This window comes from Pantherophis guttatus, chromosome 8 (genome assembly GCF_059756535.1).
Source record: "Pantherophis guttatus breed Tessera chromosome 8, ASM5975653v1, whole genome shotgun sequence".
Classification (NCBI taxonomy): domain Eukaryota; kingdom Metazoa; phylum Chordata; class Lepidosauria; order Squamata; family Colubridae; genus Pantherophis; species Pantherophis guttatus.
Genome location: NC_142070.1, coordinates 29,284,745 through 29,304,521, shown reverse-complemented (window position 1 = coordinate 29,304,521; position 19,777 = coordinate 29,284,745). Strand labels below are relative to the sequence as shown.

Genomic DNA, 19,777 nt, shown 5'->3' with positions numbered 1-19,777 from the left:
TAGATTCTTTTTTTAAAAATAGGAAATAGTTTTAATGGGAATTGACAAAAATATGCTAATAAAACAAATGGCTATTGGATGAGATACAAAATAATTATATACTCTGCTCTTTACTTTGCATTCTGTATTATAAAATAGTTTTGAAAAATTCTTTTTCTCCTATCAGGAACAAATTATTACAAACATTTACTAAAAATGAAGACTTATAAATACACAAGAACCATTTTAACATTATACATCAAGGAATTTTCACCATTGTAAAATTAAGGATTATCATTTCAAGTTCTTTAGGACTAATGATCTAAAAAAGAGTATTACCTTCTTTGCCAGTTAATTCACTATTTTTGTAATCTGCAAACGTAAGAAACCGTATTGTCGAATCACCATTTAATTATATTTTTATACTTTTTATTTAGTAATTTTCTACAATGTAAAAAAATAAGCAATTCTTCAAGTCCATAGTATTTTTTTTTGCAATTGAAAAACGATGTTTTGCAACATTATAAAATGCTCTATTCAGATTAACTTCTTTTGCAAATTGAACAAGTATCGTATTTTACCAAGGTTATTACTAAATTATAGAACATAAATTTGGAATGTAGACATTCAAACCTAATTAAGAAAAGCTGTATCTTACTGTTTTACTACTACACTGATGTTGCTTTTATAATAATGAATACTTAGAATAAGCTTTTCTCCTTCTTGAACCTGAATGGGTTTATCAAGCACAATGGCAGCTTGTTTCCAGTGAGATGACTTGCTTGATGTATCCAAAACAATATCATTATCCAGATATACATGATACCAAAATGGAATACCAGTCACTTGACCCGATTTACAAATCTCCACCTATAAAATTAATGTGTGAAATTACTGTTCAGCAGTAAACTGTTTTTGTTTTGATAAAATTAAATGAAAATATTTCTCTAAGGGAAGTATATAATGTGCACACCTGCATGTAATTTTGCCATTTTTATGACTTGTTACAAATGCTTCTAAAGGAGGAAATATAAGATCCAAATTTCATTAATGATTTTGTATAAAAAGGTGGAGAAAACACTTATTGAATTGGGTGTGACGAATAATACCCAAGAATACGGAATTCAAAACAATCTTGATGTATTTAGAAAAATGAGCTGAAATTAACAGAATGAAAGTCAGCTGAAACAAGCAGAAAGTTCTGGGAAAACAAATATAAACAGGCACAGGCACAGGATGATGGATATCTGACTTAATTATTGAAAAAATATTTTGGCATAATAGTTGATTGCAAACTGACTATGAGGCAGACAGTACAATTTTAGGCTGTATAAATAAAGGTATCACTTCCAAATCATTAGAAGTAATAATTTTACTCTATTTTATTAAGGTCAAACCCATATCAAATATTGTGTCCCTGGTTTGAGAACAATTCAGAGAACTAGAACTTATTCATAGAAGAATAATGTAGATTATTAGGGAACTAATGCAGTTGGCCATGCTAAACTTTGAGGGCTAACAATATGGCCAGTTCAACCCATTCACTCAGACAAATGGTAAAATTCTATTGGATACATTCAAATAGAGACTAGTAAGCTAGCTATCTGGACTATTTTAATTTGGATTCCAGCATTGAGAAAGAAGTTGGACCAGTGGTGAAATGCTACCGGTTCAGGCCAGTTCACCCGAACCAGTAGTAAAAAATGCTACTGGTTCACTGAACTGGTAGTAAAAAAAATGTAAAGTTCCGACGATCAGCTGAGCGACATGCAATCGTCACACCTTTTTTTTTTTTTACTTTTTAAACATTTTTTTTACTACTGGTTCTTTACAGCGCGGCCAGCGAACCGGTAGCAAACCAGTTCAGATTTCACCACTGGGTTGGACTCAATCTAAAAGCTGCTTTTTCTAAAATGATTTTTTTCTGCAAATATACGCACTTTGCATAAGTCTGATCTAAGTAAGTAAACTACAAATTAATATTGGCAAACTAATGAGATGGTTCTATTATCAATATCTCAGCCCATTTTTGTTGTGTTTTATATTTTTTAAATGTTTTTAATAGTTACACTGAAACTACTATTTTTTAATATTGTTGCTTGCTTTGTTGAGTCACTTGATTTGTGAGATGGGCAGCTATATAAATTTGAGACTAAATAAGCAACAATGGAAGCAATCAAGCTGTATACATTTTTGGAAACCTATTCTGCAGTGTTGCTTTCTGCTTAGAAAAAAAGCAGCTTAATAGATCTTCATATAAGCAATGGCAGTTAAACTAGGGACAGAACACAGAAAATATGCCATATGCCTGCAAGCTTCTGTTTCTCAAAAATGAGAATTTGTGAAGAAATAATTGAGAAATTGAACATCAATTAATTTCTATTTTGGAGACTTACCTCAACTTCACTACTGTTATTCAAGTAAGGATTCATGAGATCCACTTGCAGAAGTTCTATTGAGTTGCTTAAAGGTATATATGGGAGTGTGGAGAGATCCAAAAAAATGCGGATAGGCACCTGAAACAGAAAGTTTTAAGATTCTATGTTCCATCCTGACATTCATACATATTTCTGAGTCTTAAGACTTTATGTGGTTAAAACTGTTGGTGTTACATCTATACTATGTAAATATGTCCCTGTGCCAATTTACCATACTGATAGTTGCAAAATAATTGTGAATTGTAGTACTTTATTGACAGAATTCAGAATTCCAAGCTATTACAATTAAAATAGTACAAAAGAGTTTTACAAAATTAAAGTCAATCAAGTTCTAATGACAGAAATGTATGGAACAGTAGAAATATATATTGCTAAAAAAGTGAACAACATTAATTACCAACAGGAGATGGAAACAGGTAGCCAGTTTTATTTTGGGGAAAAAAAAAATTCCAAACTAGTGAAACCAACCATATTTCCATCAGCTTCTCATAAATTGTACTTCTGTTGCATTATTTTATCATTGTATGCTTGAAGACTCTGCGTAATAAAACATTTGAAGACTTTTCATATATACATGATTAGATCTTCATTATTTTCTTTAATCTATTTTCTTATTTTTCAATAAGCAGCTTTTCAAATTCTGGATAACACACAATTGATTTGTCTTTAAAACTTGGATTTTTTCCTGATTTCTCAATATTTGAAGGACTATCTGAATATAGAAAATGTAAATTGTTTCAAACCTTGAATTGGTTGATAAAAGGTGCTATGTTGAAACCAAGTGTGGGATCTGTCCCTTGAACAGCAGATTCAAGTAATAATAAATTAGATTCTACAAGCATTCCATATATTTTCACATGGTCTGGGAATATCTTTCCTCCAGAATGAAGCAGACACCTAAATATAAAAATGCGAAGTGAGTCTAATAAATATTTAAACTTTTCAGTTGTTTAACAATAGCATCTGCATATTCGTTTCTTTCATATTTCTAAATTTTAATTATACTGAAACAGAAGATTGGTAAAAGTATACTTTTTAATGTGTAAAAATGTCAGCTTAATTGTTATACTTAAGACAAATTCTCAGATTTTATTTATTTATAAAATTTATAGGTCGCTCATCTTACTTCAAGGTAATTCTGGGCTGCTCATAAAAAAAAAAAACTAAACTATATAAATTAAAAACATAAATATATTAATATAAAAACCCAAAACACCACAGGATCTGTCAGGTTAATTTAGGTGAAAATATGTAGCATGAGTTAAGCAAAATTGACCGGGACTTAAAAACCCAACTTTTGATTCAGATGTAGCCATGTAATTCTGCAATGTTGAAAAAAACAACAGCAAAATCATAATGTAAAACTAGACAGGTCTCTTTGATTAAACAGCATCATTTAGTGGTGCTTAGGAAGTGTTCATTGTTGCAGCACCTGTCTTTGGGAAAAGCTAGATGTATGTCTCCCACCCCAGCGATGCAGTAAATTTCTAAAAGGTGCTGAAAACCTAGCTATTCTCCCAGACCTTGGGAAATGTTGGATGTTAAGCCTCTGCAGGGTTTTTATTTGCTATGAACATTTTTTCCCCAGACAACTAAGATCTTTGTTCCTTTAATACTATTTCTTGGTTTTAAATCTATAAACTGACCAGAGTGTGATGGACTTAGCCTCTATATTGTAAAATGTAATCAAATACAAACCTATTGATAAGTATAGTTTTAATAAATTACAAATTATATTTGTCATGTAACTGAGTGGTGCAATAAAATCCAAAAAACTCGTTTCTTATATTACCTAGATATTGCAGCTTTTTCCATCACATCTTGCTGAATTAAACCAGAAGTTTCTATGACATCCAGAATTATAATACTCCATAGTTTGTCAGACTTAGGTCTTTGTAGTACCTTGTTTTCATCTTGTAGATGACTAAGCCAAAACTCTAATGTTTCTCTGGGAAATTGGTTGGCTTCTGAAATCAAACTGAGAGCTACTTGGTGGTGTTCTTTTTCAACCGAGCTGTATGCTTTAACTGCCCCAAATTTACCTGCAATTACTGGCAAAATTGAAAAGCCTTCTGATACATCCAATATATAGAGAGGATCAACAGTTACAGAATTTTCACTTTGGTTCTTTTCAAACTCATGATGGTGACCAACCACATCCATTGATTGTGACTCTTCATGGCAGCTGAATGATGACAACACTTTTCCTATTGCAATTTTAAAGCATTCATGATACTGCAGATTATTTAATAAAGCAATTTCAGTGGATTCTAGCATACATTCTTGGCAGACATTTTCCAGTGTGCTTGCTGTCTGAAGACTGGCTAGAGCACTGCAGAGTTCAGCTTCGCTGTTCTTCTCCCTCAAGTTTCTTTCAACATCCATTTCATATCCTGAAGTCTTAATGGAAATTCTTTGAATCCTTAGATAGCAGTCCTGGCAGCATATTTCCATTGCAACACAATCTCTGGATTTCACAGAATGATCTGTAAACCATAAAGGAATGACAATTGAAATACAAACTAATGCTATTCAAGTATATTTTGTAAAATATTTAATATTGAAAGAATTGTCTTCCACTTGTTGGAGAATATAATTCATCTGTATACATTAATGAAGTTCAACAACTCATGCCAAGCAGCTTTCAGTAAACAGATTTACACAATGCGAATATTTTATTTCAGCCATTGCTTGAGTATATTTATATAATATTGAGCCCAAATTAGTTATTTATAAACAATAGTGTACTTAGTAATAATCCATCAAACTGTGTAATTTGTAGTGATGTTCAAAGTCAGACATGGAAATGTCTGGAAACAAAAAGACCTAGTTGAATCTAGACATCACAAGTTAGTATTTGTAAAAATTACTTCAAAATCATATTTTAAAGAAGTAGTTTAAAATGATAAAAGCAAGAAAAGGTGAAAAATGGGATGAGAGGCATTTCAACAGGTACTTAGCTATATAATCCCACTTTTTTTGTGGAATTTGCATTTCAGTCTTTACCAGGATAACCACCAAATTCCCATAATCCAATTTCAACTTAATTCCTCAAGAAACGGAGAAAACACAAAGGACTATTATATTTATTAAATAATCCATTATAGAAAGCTACAGACATTTCTAGAGGTTAGGTCTGTACTAACTGCTTGCTGAGGTACAATCCAGAAAACTCTGGGAAGGCCTCAAAACAGCTGCACCAAGGTTGCGATGGCTGAAGCTGTTTCAAGAAATGGGTCCTTAAAGTCCTTTTGTATATACATACTCTTCAAAATTAACAATATATTCCTAAACACGTTTTCTTGTCTTTAGTTGTATGTTTACTGTCAGATCTGGGTGACTTCCACCTGAGTGGTATTCGGAGAACCTTGAAGACCTGATTGTTTGCCCAGATCTTTAACTAGAGAGGTGTAAGAGTGGGTGTGTGCTTTGTTGCTTTCCATGTTTTGTCATATTTGTATTTTGAGTTCACTATTTTATTGCTGTATTGGTTTTATTGTTTTATAGTCTCGTGCTTCATATGAACTACCCAGAGTTGTTGACAGTCGGGCAGCGTAAATAGGAATAAAACAAATAATCATAACTTTTTTTTGCTGGCTAAAAACCACAAAAAACTAAGTTATGAATACCTCTAGTTATGAATGAAAACAGATTATAAAGTTCCAGCTACATACAAGATTGAGTTAGAAGTCAAGAACATTGAGAAAAGGGAAATCTATCTTTTAGTCATTCCAAATTCTTTAACACTATCTTTATTTTTATAAGTTCATGTAATCAAATGACATTTTATCTATAATTTATATGATTAATTTCATTTTTCTCCATTAACCATAAAAGAGAAAATTCACTTTTGGTTTTAACAAAACCAAATGAAAGACATACCAAGGAGACCTTGTACAGGATAGACTGCTTGCTCCCAGCAGGTATCCACATTTGGACTTGTAGAAAGAGTAAGTTCATCATCAAGGTGCAGTGTAAACCAGACTACAACAGCATCTAGTATTCCATCTTTAATAATGGGTATATTCATTTTGGATGGCTTATTAGTGGACAAATTTTTTAGCTCCTAGTCAAGTATAAAAGGAAAATATGATGGTAAATTACAGTTCCTTGTTAATCACTTTCTACCGCAAAGAATACTTTATTAAATATTTGCTTTTAAAAACTTCATAAATATAGAATTTATTACAAAAAAAGTAAATAGTAATAGGTCAAGTACAATATGTAATGAAATAATATTAAAAGAAATGTAAACAATTCTTACTCACATTCTTAATATTGTAGTAGATACAACTGCCATATAGAATATGATCCAGATTTTCCCAAGGAGTACACAGCTATCATACCTAGAGTGCAGCTATATAGTAGTCTCTAATCAACCTTGGCTGATTTTGGAAAGTTTTGCCGGATTGAATTTGTTTATGACTACTAAGAAAAACTAAAGCTGTAGGCTGGACTGTAAAGTCAAAGGAATATTCCCTAAGAAGATAGCAGTCTAATATTTCTATGTTGTTCCACAAAAAACAACAGATATGATATGGAGACATCAGAAAATGTTACTTTTATTTCTTTGTAGAACATCATAATGAGCTGAATGTCTACTAATAAAACAAATATATTGAATATCATATCCAGCTGAATGTCTACAAACAAAACAAATATATTGATCTGAGAATCCTGCACAACCTAAGAATTGTGCTACTAGATTAAAGATGTTTCAATTGGTGAAGAAGGCTGCAACAACTCAGTGACAACAATACTGACTGACTATATTATTGACTGACTATGTTGACTATACAATAATTCCTGGGTTCCCAAATATAATTTGCATATGCCAATATTTGGCTGTCTTCAACCAGGGTCGGGGGAAAAAACACACCTAATTGTAGTAAGACTTATGAACTGTACTTCTAAGATGTTGAAATATTTCTCATAAGATCTAATTAAAGCAGAGAAAGAGAACAAAAAAACAAAAAAATGTTTTTTTTTTGTAAAAAAAAAAAAATCAAACACCTAATATTAAAAATTTAGCACTCAAGGCAGAACATACTATGAATCATTGTATTATAGCTTTTAGACAACTTTAACTGAAGTGTTCTGCTTTACTCCTTTTATTAATCTTAGATGTCAGGTTAGGTGTAGGTGGCTCTACTGATGCAAACCATTATGATTCCCATTTAAACATATTGCTTCAAAGAATTAACTGTATAGAAGAGTTACATATTATGATGTTGCCTTTATGACTAAGAATAAGAACCTTGCTTATGATAGAGAAAACATTCATCCTCTTTTAAGGCTGATTATTGGCTCATACCACATGTAAAGATTATAGTTACTTTATACAATTTTTTTTCCTTCAAAGAAATAAATGACTCGGTACAATTGTTTGAGCTTTCAAATTATTTTTTTTTCTAATATACAATGACCTGTACCAATTTTCCATTACTTTATTTTTTAGGTGTTTACACCTCCCTATTTCTCAAATTATATTGTTGACTAAGGTTACATTTTTATTCCACAATTTTACTTTGATTAAATTTTGCCTTAAATATAAGAGACTTAAGTCTTTGTTTGAACATTATTAACGTCATTCATACATATTAATATCAAGAGGTAACAGTAGTTGCATGCACAAAAAATGCTATTGTGATAGCTGACAAATAGATTCTACAAGATTAGGACAGAATTGGGTAACAGTCAGTAAAATTTTATCTATTAGTCATGCATCTAAAACATGCATACAATGCTACTAATAAATATTTAATATCCAAATTTGACATTTGGATAAACGTTAAAATACTGTATGGAATAAATGACTGTATGGAATAAATGTATCATCCTAATGAAATTCATTTTTCAATTCTACAATAAAACGAGTAATTATAAGTCTTTTCTTGTGCCAGTAAATTACCTGCAAATTATTAAAATTGACTGTCAGAACTTGAAAAACTTCTGTAAGAGCTTTATAACCACCAGGTATTCTGCTGAGTTTTTCAGTAGTGTAAGGTTCAAGGGTTTCACTGGACTTTAGAGAAGCAGATGTTGGACTGCAAAACTTCAGTGTTTCTGGCAAACAGACACCAGCAATTTCTTTTACCTCCACTCTGAAAAAAGGAAATGATAAAAATTAGAGTTGACAAGACAAATTCAAGCATACTTTCTTTTCATAATATTAATTAATATTAATATTAATATTATTTTATAATTTATTCTTCAATTAGGTATGGTGTTTTGCATATTAAATAGCAATATCACTTAGACTTATATACCACTTCAAAGTGCTTTTACAGCCCTCTTTAAGAGTTTTACAGAGTCAGCATATTGCCCCCAACAATCTGAGTCCTCATTTTACCGACCTCGGAAGGATGGAAGCCTGAATCAACATTGAGCCTGGTGAGATTTGAACTGCTGAACTGCAGCTAGCAGTCAGCTGAAATAGCCTACAGTATTGCAGTCTAACCAAAAGTCTCATTTGGAAGTTTTGATAGCTGAAAAGCTGGAGATTAATATTGCTGTTTGGACTTTCAGGGAAGATCATGTTTACAGTTAAGGATTAAATATCTTTTCCCCCTCAAGCCTGTTGTTTATTAAAGAAATCTGATTTAGGTTAGCTTTACTTAAATATAGCTGGTGGGAATGGATTCCAGAAATTGGGAGAAAAAGGAACATATCATTTCCCATTTTATTCATAGTAAATCTATCTCTCTAGGATAGGATAGGATTGCAATCTTGTGCAAATCTAATCATGATTTGTAGGAGTATACAGTACTCAACTGGAGCTTAAACAGACCATTTTCCTTAGCCTTCCATTTTCCACTCATTGTTTTAAAGTAGCATAATTTGTAACTTGTACCCCTTAATATATTGTAAACCAATTACATTATTTAAAAGTAAGGCATTTTTTGTTTTTTGTCTAAAGATTAAAGAATTTTTTTCCAACAGTAAAAATTGTACCTATGATGTCTGCGTATCTCTTTGCATTCCACTGCCATGCCCCACATAGTAGCTCCTGCTGGAATAACTTTACCATAGTTTTTAGAATCATCTCTACCATCCTTAGGCTGTAAAATAGATTAAAAATGGTGTAACAAGATTTATTTACTGTTCATGTATTAAGAAACAATACTCATATTTTAGTTTATAGAGTGCAAAAATGCCCAAAAGCAACTTTTGACCAGGCATAAGACTTTATGAACTTTATAATATAAAAATAAAGTATCTTTTCTAACAGGGCATAGATAGTTAAGATACTAAGATACTAACCTCTGGTGGTAAAAGTAAGTGTTCCCAAGCATGAATCAAGCTTTCTACAATTCCCTCACCAAATAATCCAGAATCTACTGTTTCGGTGATAACAAGGGAAACTCTATTAAATATAAAAATATAGTTATAACAAGAAGCCTTTAAAATATTAAAGCTTAAATTCAATAATTTGAAATTAACAGTCCTTTCTTAGACAACTGAGTTGTGATCATCTCGCAAGTGAGCTTCTTCAATAAAATATGTCTCTTTACTTCTTATGTACTTGCTCTTAGTATTTTAATATAAAGTACCAAAACAGCAGTAGATGTTTGAAATTGGAGGCAAGGTGAAAACAGTGTATTTGGTATCTTTTTTACTTTGGATTTTACATAATATAATTTTATTTAAACTGTTCTTTAGCCACTAAATTCAAAATAAATGATTGTGAATTCAGTATACCAGCTATTGAGTAAATATACTTTGGTTGCATAATACAATGCTATTACATTATTTACAATAAAATCAGTAAAAGATTGAAACTTAAAAAAATCAATTTCAATAGAAAGATAACACTTTATACAATATTTGCTCTTGCTATTTTGGAGAATATGAATAATATTATTCATAATGTTAGCAATGAATACAATATTACTTTAATTCAAAATAACAGAACAAAATATAAGATATAACCTTTCATGTAGGTGCTTTGGAATTTCTATATCAAAGGATTTCATGTGAAGAAGTTTGATTTCTCCATCCAAATTGTTTGCAGCTAGCACTTCACAAGCCAATTCATACATGGTCTTTGACAATTCACAAGCATAGACAGGAGATGCTCCAGACTTTTTAGCAAGCATACTGAAAAATCAGAAGATATTTGATAGATTTTTTTAGTAAGTTTTTCGTTAGACAAAATACTAATAATTTAACTTCAATGTAATTTCTGTATAAAATATTTGATACTTATTTTTAAAAATCCTGGCGTGGGCATAAAGTTCAGGTAATAAGAAATAATGTATGTCATTAATTTCTTAAACTTTTTAAAACAAGAAAAAAGATAGTTGTATCAAACACCATTTTAAACCAAAATAAAACCAGGATGATGATGATGATGGGTCTTGTTTAGTTGTAGCCTCCCCAACTTTATTTGCTATGGAGATAAGACTGTCAAACTTTGTAACAGATGGGAATGCCAGGACAGCTAAAAAATTGTAAAGAAACAATGTATTCAATCCTGACTCAGAGGTTGTAAGGCTGTAATAGTTGAAGCCTCTTAACATCTGTTTGGAAGTATTCTAATAATATGCCATGTGATTGCCATTTGGCAATTTTTTTAAATTGAACTTGGGTCATTGAAATAAACATGACAATATTTGTATCATGAAGTTTCAACAAACCTGAGAATTCCCGTTCCTGTTCCAATATCAAGTACACTTCTATATCCCGAATGAACTGCTTTCTGGATTGCTTTTTGATATAGCAAGTTTCTACTGTAATCATTAAGCATAATGAAATGCCACCGTTCTACCACCCAGTTGGCAACCCGATAAAAGTTCTCCTTTGCATCAGGAAAGTCAGGGTTTAACTTTACAGCTTTATGAAAATATGCAGCTGCTTCATCTCTGAAGCCCAACCTAACAGAAAAAAAATTACACAATCAATAAAAACATAAATGTTTAATTTTTGGAACAACAGAAAGCTGAGAAAAATCTATATTCGTCATATGAAGACATAAAGCAGTTTAAATTATAGAAAAGTGCAGATAATTATGGTTTACTGTTGGAAATAAACAAATGACACATGTACTCTGTAAATAAATCTAAGAGTGTTCACAGGTAGTCCTTACTTAATGACTGCCCTGTTTAGCGATTGTTTGATGTCATAACTGTGCTGAAAAAGTAAATTTATTACTAGCCCTTGCACTTATGACTATCACAGTGTCCCCTGTAGTCACATGATCCAAGATCTGGGTGCTTTTAACCAGAAGCTGCTGATGAGCACTGCAGCATCTTGCAGTCCTATGATCGCTGTTTGTGCTTCACAGTCAGCTTCCGAAAAGGAAAGGCAATGGAGAAACCAACAATAAAATCCAAGTTGTAATCACATGATATTTTGCTTAATGAACATGGTGACTCACTTAATGACCGCAGAAGTGAGATTGAAGCTCTATCACAGTGATGTGATGACTCACTTAATTATGTTAACTTGGTATGTTAACGTGAAATGTTCCTTGGTAACCAGTTGCCAGTCCCAGTTATGCTTCTTAAGCAAGGGCTTGCTATATGATAAATTATCTCAATAAGCTTGAATTGATAACAAACTACTGAGATACAGTTATTCATTTCCATTGTGGAAATTAACCTGGGAAAAATAGAAGATTCCTATGCACAAAATGTTCATGAGGATGAATCTTAAAATTAAACATAAAAAACTATGGACACCAAGCAGCAGTCTAGAAATTATAATTAACGATACCTTTGCATTTAAAGTTTGCTCTAATGAGTCTGAGCTAACAGACAAAAGAGAAACTGCCAGACTCAAATGATTGTAAAGTAAGTACCTACACATGTAAAATTAAGAATGCATATTCAGTTAATAACTTTGTAATATATTTAAACTGAAGCTCCTTGACCCAAAAGCTTTATGTGCATTAGAATATTTAGTAAAATTATGACTAATTAAGTATAACTTTACACCTGAAAAGATGTTCCCCCATACTGTTGTATATGACTTCATCATTAGGATATAATTCCAGGGCATGCTCATAGCAATCAAATAAATCTTGAATTCGTGCAAGAGAATCCAGTTCTTCTGCCCATTTAAAAAGAGTAAATTGAAATGTTTCCTAAAAAAACCAAAAAATGTTCATAAATTTAGATATTTATTATGTAATATATCAAGTTAGTAAGTAAGTAAGTAAGTAAGTAAGTAAATAAGTAAGTAAATGAATGTGCAACTGTGGGTTGTGTGCCAATTATGCCCTTTCCTGGACTGAAAATCCCACATGGTCACTCATGCCCTAGTCAACTCCTGTCTTGACTATTGCAATGCATTCTACATGGGGCTATCCTTGAAAAGTATCCAGAAGTTCCAGATGGTTCAAAATGCAGTGGCCCACATGGTTTTATTCAGATTTCGATGTGCATGTGTCACCTCTCCTACGGAGCTGCACCGGTTGCCAATTTGCATCCAGGTGCAATTCAAGGTGATGCTTGTCTTTAAAGCCCTTCATTGTTTGGGACCAGGTTATCTGAGGGACTGGTCTTGCTGGTCACATCCACCCAACCCACTAAAGCAGGGAGGCAAAGAGTGTTGCAGGTCCCGTCCCCTAAGGATGTACATCTGATGGGGCCCAGAAGAAAGGCCTTCTCTGTGGTGGCTCCCTCTCCTTTGGAATATCCCTTCAGAAATTAGATTGGCTCCCACTTTGACACTCATTTCATAAGGCCCCGAAGACTTGTTTTTGCCAGCAGGTCTTTTACAAGCAACTGTATAGGTGGCTATATAAATTTTCTAATAAATAAATAAATTACACACAATGGCCAGTATGGTATTCATGTGGATCACATATTTATTTAGGATAGGGGGAAAATAAGCAGAAAATATCTCACCTTAACATCATTTTTAAATTCAGGAGCTATGTTTAATACCAAGAGATAGTGAGCATATGCAGTTCCAAAGTCCTGATTCTCGAGACAATGTTGAGCACTTTGCAAGGATCTGGAGACTAATTCACGCCGACCAGTTTCTTGACTAACTTTGTGTCTATGCCGAGATTTGCTTTTAGCGTTAGGCATTTTTAATTAAAAGCAATTGCACTTTATCCTGCAAACATAAAATTAACATTTATTCTATGATTATGACCATAATGACCTATTATTTGAAAAATCAAAGTTATTTTTGTTCCCATTGCAATTATTCATAAAAAAAGGATCCATAGGTTAATTTGTACTATTTTGAACGGTATTGTCATTCTGTTCCTAACATGGAACATACGAATGGAGTGGACTCAAAATATAGCATAATTCCTGTTTTTGTAAATGCAAGAATGCACTCTTATAAGTCAAACTTTATATCAAAATGGAAAGCTGTATTTTTTTTTCTAAAGACAGTGATTGTCTTTAGAACATTATTTATGTAAGAAAGATAATTATCTTATTTAGCCTGGCTAGTAGTATTGAATGAAAATAATCCAACAACTAATTTGTAGTTTAGATAGTGCTCGGTTTATGATGGCAACTGGGATTGGGATTGCTGTTGCTAAGTGTTGAATTTTTAAAGTGTAATATCACATGACAGCATCATTTTGTGATGACAATCACGATTACCACTATAATCCCAAAATATATACCAAGTATATACTTGAGTATAAGCCGAGTTTTTCAGCACATTTGTTATGCTGAAAAAAGCCCCCCTTGGTTTATACTCGAGTGAGGAAAAAATGCCTTTTTTCCTGCAACCCGTTTTGGCTTCCAGGGACTGCAGGGAGGCTTGTTAAGGCCAAAATGGGGCATGGGAAGGTGCAGCGTCTCCCCCACCCCCGTGCCCCGTTTTGGCTTCCAGGGGCTGCAGGGAGGCTTGCTAAGGCCAAAATGGGGCGTGGGGGGGGGGTGCCTAGCAAGACTCCCTGCAGCCCCCTGGAAGCAAAAATGGGCTGGGGGGGGACTTCAAGGGAGAAGAAACAAAGAAATCCTCACTGTTTAGGGACATCCCCACGTGCACTCAGCTTGAGTTGAGAGCTTATTGTAATAGGCTGGCTGCTAGCTATCCTTGCTCAGGCTAAGCTAATCAATAGTGGAGCTCTAAGAATGCCAGATGAGAAGGAGGAAGGTAGGGAGAAAGAAAGAAAGAAAGAGGGTGGGGAGGGACGGAAGGGTAAACCCTTTTACTCACACTTCATCCTCACTGTTTGGGGATCCCTAAATTCACTGAACTTGAGTTGAGAGCTTATTGTAAGTACCTGCACTAGCTATCCTTGCTCAGGGTAAACTACAAAACGTTTCGAAATGTCTGGCTTTTCTTCCTCCTACCAAAGACCTTCTGGGGTTCTTCAGAGAAAGGAGAAATGGAGGAAGAAAGAGAGAGAGAGAGAGAAGAAAGAAAGAAAGAGACAAAGAAAGAGAAAAAAAAAAAGAAAACGGAAGGGAGAAAGAGAGAGAATGCAGGTATCTCTTAACAGAGGCTTGAGCTTGCCTGAAATTAGATCAAGCCCTACATCACTTAACCCAATGTATCAGATTAAATTGTTATTGAATTATTTTTGGTATATATACTACATTCTCTTGTATAATTTAGTTATAGTGTAGTTTACACTATGCACTTACAGAGCTAGTTTACTGTTTTTCTTTGAAATAAATATTCAAAAACATTTAACCTACTGATGCCTCAATTAATGTAATTTTATTGGTATCTATTTTTATTTTGAAATTTACCAATAGCTGTGGCATTTCCCACCCTAGGCTTATACTCGAGTCAATAAGTTTTCTCAGTTTTTTGTGCTAAAATTAGGTGCCTCGGCTTATATTCGGGTCGGCTTATACTCAAGTATATACGGGTAAGTGGTTAAATGGGAAGCAGTTCCAGGTAAGGACCGAAGGGAGGTTAGAAGGAAGGTGCGATGCCATGTGAGCGAAGAGTAGTCTGAGGAGGGAGTTGGCGCTGCCCTCCTCCCCCCAGTTTCTATTTGCTCACTGACTTCGGCTTTACTTATGTAAAGCTAGGGCAGAATATTGCAAATAGCAATAATGTAACTTCAGGGTACTGCAACTGTCACAAGTGCAAGTTGGTTGCCAAGTGCCTGAATCATGTCACAATGGGAGTGGTGTAATGGCCAGAACTTTTGAGGACCAGTTATAAGTATCACTCATTTAGGCTATGGAAACTATAAATGGTCGCTGAATGAGTGTTTGTAAGTGAGAATTACCAATAATGAAATTTACACTTAGCTAGAATTTTAATTTTAATTCATATTCAGTATACTTTCATTGTGAGCTTTCTATCAAATCTAAGCAGTCTTTATTATGTCATAGGCCAGCAAATAAAACACAAGAGTCACAATTAAGATAAAAGGAAAAATAAATATCTAAAAAATATTAGAGTTAATACATTGCAGATTATAAAACAGTACTTGGTCAGGGAAATAATATTAGATTGATCCAAAAATAACATCTTGAGATAAAAGAAACCTGAATGACCAGGATATTTAGTAGGGAATGGAAATAATTCGGGATCAACATCTGCAGACAAAGGGCAATACAAAATAACATGTTCCATCAGTTCAACTATTCTTCTGCCACATGGACACTGTCTCTGATGGAAGGGGATTTTTTGGGGTATCTTCCTTCAGTAACAGCTGTTGGGCACTGAATCTGGCTAAGAATAACATTGAGATATCTAGCTGGTTGGAGAAGATATGCAGAGTATCTCAAGAAGTTGTTTGTGGATATTGCTGGAAAATCTGCGTGTAGCTTTAAATCAATGGCCCAACTTTTCTACTTAAAATGTTAAGCAAATTAGTCCCAAATTCTACTATTATTAGCTGCATCAAATTAGGTGCCCATCATTTTGACCAAATCTATTAAAAGAACAGATTAGAAATCACTAAAATCTGTTCAAGGAATTTCAGGAATCTCTGAAAAATACCCAAGATTGGCCAAAGAAATGAAGTGATTAGATTATGTAATTAGGGCAAACACAGCTACATGTTCAACTGTAAAAAGTGATTTATGACAATTTTTCACACATACAACTGTTGCAGCATCCCCACGGTGATCAAACTTCAGACACTCGGCAACTGACTCATTTTTTTTTTTTTGAAATGTTTTGGGATTATGTGATCACCTTTTACAACCTTCTTACAGACAAAGTCAATGGGGAAGCTAGATTCATTTAACAACCATGCTACTATCTTAACTGCAGTGATTCACTTAACAATTGAGGCAAGAAAATGTTAAGCAAAACCCACTTAACAGATTTAAACTTAGAATAACTTGCACTCTTTGAATGTACTTAACAGTACACTCACTTAACAGATTTAGACTTAGAATAATATACACTTTGAATGTACATTAATCGGCATACATTAAATGCAATGTTATTGCATACAGGTCTCAAAGGGTCACCACCTCCAATATGTTTCACTTAACATAAATTTTGGGCTCAATTGTGGTTGTAAATCAAGGATTACCTGTACTAAAGATAAAATGAAACATGGCTTTTAAGACATACTTCTAAAGGACCCAAGTAGATCCACAGGAAGAGACAAGAAATTGTATTTTTCCCACAAGCAACCAATCTGCCCTTACTAGATAAATAATAAGACACATAAGCAAGACATAGGTATTTCATGGAATGACGTGAAAAGTGGTACCAAACTTTCTAAGATTTAAAACTTTAAAAGTTAACATCAATACCTTACAATTCAATTATGTTGGAATGCATAAACTCAAATAACAAAACCTCTTTCGGTGTCCTATATTGTTTTTAAAAGCAAAAAGGGACCCTGAAAGAAAAAGGAGTTGGCACTATTGCTATCTATCCAACCCCCTTGAACGGAAAGCAGAATATAAACCTAACTAAATAACATGTAAAGTTTGTGAGGTTAACAAGACAACCCCCTTTGCGCCTGGCATTTTCAACTTCCCTCGAGAGCAGTAATCATCCTTGGGTAAATCTTCTCAATTTATTAATATTTATTCAGAAATGCTAGTCTTAGAATAAAGGCCCTCGCACGCAAATCGTCCGCCCCCCCCCCCGCCCCATGCAAAAACAAAGGACACGGAACCTTATTTAACCTTTTAAACTGTTGACAGTTCAAGGCGAAGAGGAAGCGGAAGACCAAGATCTCCGGCTTCTCACAAAAAAATAAAAAATAAAAACCACGCCGCGTGGAAGACCAACTCCCGTGTTATGTATACACGCGTTTATGGCATCCAGACAGAGTAACGCTTCCGATTCACCCGCGCTCGCCAGAGCTTCCTCGGACAACACAGGCAGGTTCTGGGCAAGAGAAACAGCCCAGGGAAGAGGAGGAATCAGGGCGCAACCGCCAACACGCAGGTTCTCCGCTCCGCCTCGATCTCTTCGTCCCCCTTCCGTGCGCGGCGCGTTGAGGAAAGCGAAGCTCAGAAAGCCCGTCCGCTTTGAACGAGGCGGCGGCGGAGGCCTCTCTGAGGTAGAGAAAAGGGCGGCGCCATAGGCTGCGTGGCCTCGCGGCGCCTGCCGTCATCACCGCCCTCCCCTCCCCGTGCTTAGTAAAATAACGTTGAGGTCTTAGTGCCTCTCACTCAGTGCGGTTCTTACGTGCGTCGATCCGTAGTTGTATTTAGTTTAAGTCTTATTTCTCGGTAGATTCGCACACATAGGCGCCCTCGCGCACGCTCAGAAGTCAGCCCTGAATGCGAGGGACTTAACTCCAGGGTTTTAGGGTGGCACCTTCCAGGATGAATTAAAATTGTGGGGCTACCACCGGTTGCGAAGAGCTTGCTTGAAAGATTAAAATTCGGAAAGCTGGTTTTGTTCAGTGTAATTGGGGGGGGGGGCGGGGGAGGGGAGATAAAGTGAAGTTTTAAATTCATTTATTCAGAAATCACCCTAATTTAATGGACCTAAAGAATTGCAGCCCAACGGCCGCTATCACTTTTTTTTTGTTTCGGCTGCATAATAAACAGATTTGTGTGAACGACCGACTTGTTTTGAACGACCGTCGCCGATTTGTTTTCCTGCGGCTTCTAATCTAATCTAAAACCGTCCCAACCGGGCAGTTGGGAGAAGCGCGGAGTCCAAAGCAGCGACTGAAGCTGACGCCCCTGTTCCAGGCCCAAGGGAGACTCCTCCGTCACCCTGAGGAGCGTGAGAGCGGCAAGACCCGGACGGCTGAAGGGAGGAGCCGACCGAGAAAAAGCTCGGCGTCGGATTGGAAAAACTTGGAAAAACCGGAGGCGGGAAGGCCGGGAGTGGAGAGACAGCCTGGGAAGGAGGCGGGACCGAGGGAGGGAATGCAGATGCGGGCCAGCCTTAGTCCCCTCTTCCAGCCAGTCCGCGGGGGGAGGCTCGTCCGGGGAGCTTCTTCAGAGCAGCCCAGCTTCTGCCTCGGCTTCCAGCGGAGCACTCGAGGCGGTCCAAAGGGTGCGTGGAGCTGGTGGCGGATTTCTCAATGACCAACTTCTCCCCCGCCAGTCTCATTCCTGTGGCGTTGTTCGTCGGCGGCGCCGAAGCCCTCCGGTTCTCCCGCATTTCTTTTAGAGGGCTTGGGAGAGTCCTCGGCGGCTGTCGCCTTTGCCCGGGTGAGGCGCTGTAGGGACCGGTTCTGGTCTGGAGGAGAAGGCGGGCGTGCTCCTCCTGTAGCCTCTCGGAGAAGGATTACATAGGCTGAAGTATTTTGGTCTAACCCTGCCGCCGCCTCAGCAGCAGCCATGGGACTGCAGCCTTTGGAGTTCAGCGATTGCTACCTGGACAGCCCTTGGTTCCGGGAAAGGATACGAGCTCATGAAGCGGAGCTGGAGAAAACCAACAAATTCATCAAAGAGCTGCTCAAGGATGGCAAGACGCTGATCGCCGCCACCAAGAGTGAGTCGAAAAGTTGGGAGAGGCGGGATCCAAAAGTATGTGCGGGGTGGTGGTGGTGGGGGGGGGGTGAAAAGAAAGGCTGGTTTTGGCACTAAGAGGCGCAAAGCAAATAGTCGACTTTGCCACCAGATTCCCTGGCGCACGTGTCCCGGTAATCTTTTCTTGCCCCTACAAGGTCTGGGGGCGCCGAAAGCGCGATTAGCTGTTTGGATTATTTCTCCCGACTCCTCCTCTTGCCTGGGCCAAAACAGCAGATGGGAGCGCAGTTTGAGAAGAGTGTTGGGTTTCTTGGATTGGATGATTGAAGCTCAGAGTAGATAGAAAAGGACGGGACGAAGAATTGCTAAGGCAAGGGTCGTGTAAGGGAAAAGGGGGGGCTTCCCAAATTCATGACCATTCGGCAATTTTACGCTAATGACCGAACCGATTTGCATTCTTTGATATCTACAGCAGTGCATACACGAATTCATGCGGATAGTAAAACACGGTTAATACTGAACTTAAGAAAGAGCTGCCGCTTTCCGACTAATACGTTTGCATAATTTACACAG

At 35.8% G+C, this 19,777-nt stretch overlaps 2 protein-coding genes across 3 annotated transcripts in view; one reads left to right on the top strand and one right to left on the bottom strand.

Moving 5' to 3' along the window:
* Positions 1-396: 396 nt before the first annotated feature.
* Positions 397-18,847, bottom strand: PRMT9 (protein arginine methyltransferase 9). Of its 2 annotated transcripts, none has more exons than XM_034442966.3 (13): positions 17,453-18,847; positions 13,271-13,484; positions 12,356-12,504; positions 11,057-11,293; positions 10,350-10,517; positions 9,681-9,783; positions 9,372-9,478; positions 8,329-8,521; positions 6,300-6,483; positions 4,210-4,903; positions 3,161-3,314; positions 2,376-2,495; positions 397-849 (listed from the first exon to the last, which is right to left on the bottom strand). In XM_034442966.3, exons 2-13 carry the CDS (start codon positions 13,454-13,456, stop codon positions 634-636), a joined length of 2,511 nt encoding a protein of 836 aa, XP_034298857.2. In that variant the 5' UTR covers positions 13,457-13,484; positions 17,453-18,847; the 3' UTR covers positions 397-633. The 2 variants fall into 2 exon arrangements, with proteins under 2 accessions (XP_034298857.2, XP_034298858.2); XM_034442967.3 differs by having other exon boundaries at positions 17,443-17,953.
* The window catches only part of ARHGAP10 (Rho GTPase activating protein 10), a 109,211-nt gene continuing 107,850 nt past the window's right edge, over positions 18,417-19,777 (top strand). The window contains exon 1 of the mRNA XM_034401413.3: positions 18,417-19,226. Within this exon, the coding sequence (XP_034257304.1) occupies positions 19,073-19,226 (154 nt within the window). The 5' untranslated portion in view covers positions 18,417-19,072. The remainder of the gene's footprint in view (positions 19,227-19,777) is intronic.

Excerpts from the sequence above, each read along its gene's own strand:
- PRMT9 (XM_034442966.3), bottom strand. The coding sequence starts at position 13,456 with ATGCCTAACGCTAAAAGCAAATCTCGGCATAGACACAAAGTTAGTCAA. Across the intron at positions 6,484-8,328 it reads TCAATTTTAATAATTTGCAG|GAGCTAAAAAATTTGTCCAC; the intron begins GTAATTTACTGG and ends ATACTTGACTAG. Across the intron at positions 2,496-3,160 it reads CTTTTATCAACCAATTCAAG|GTGCCTATCCGCATTTTTTT; the intron begins GTTTGAAACAAT and ends TTTCTGTTTCAG.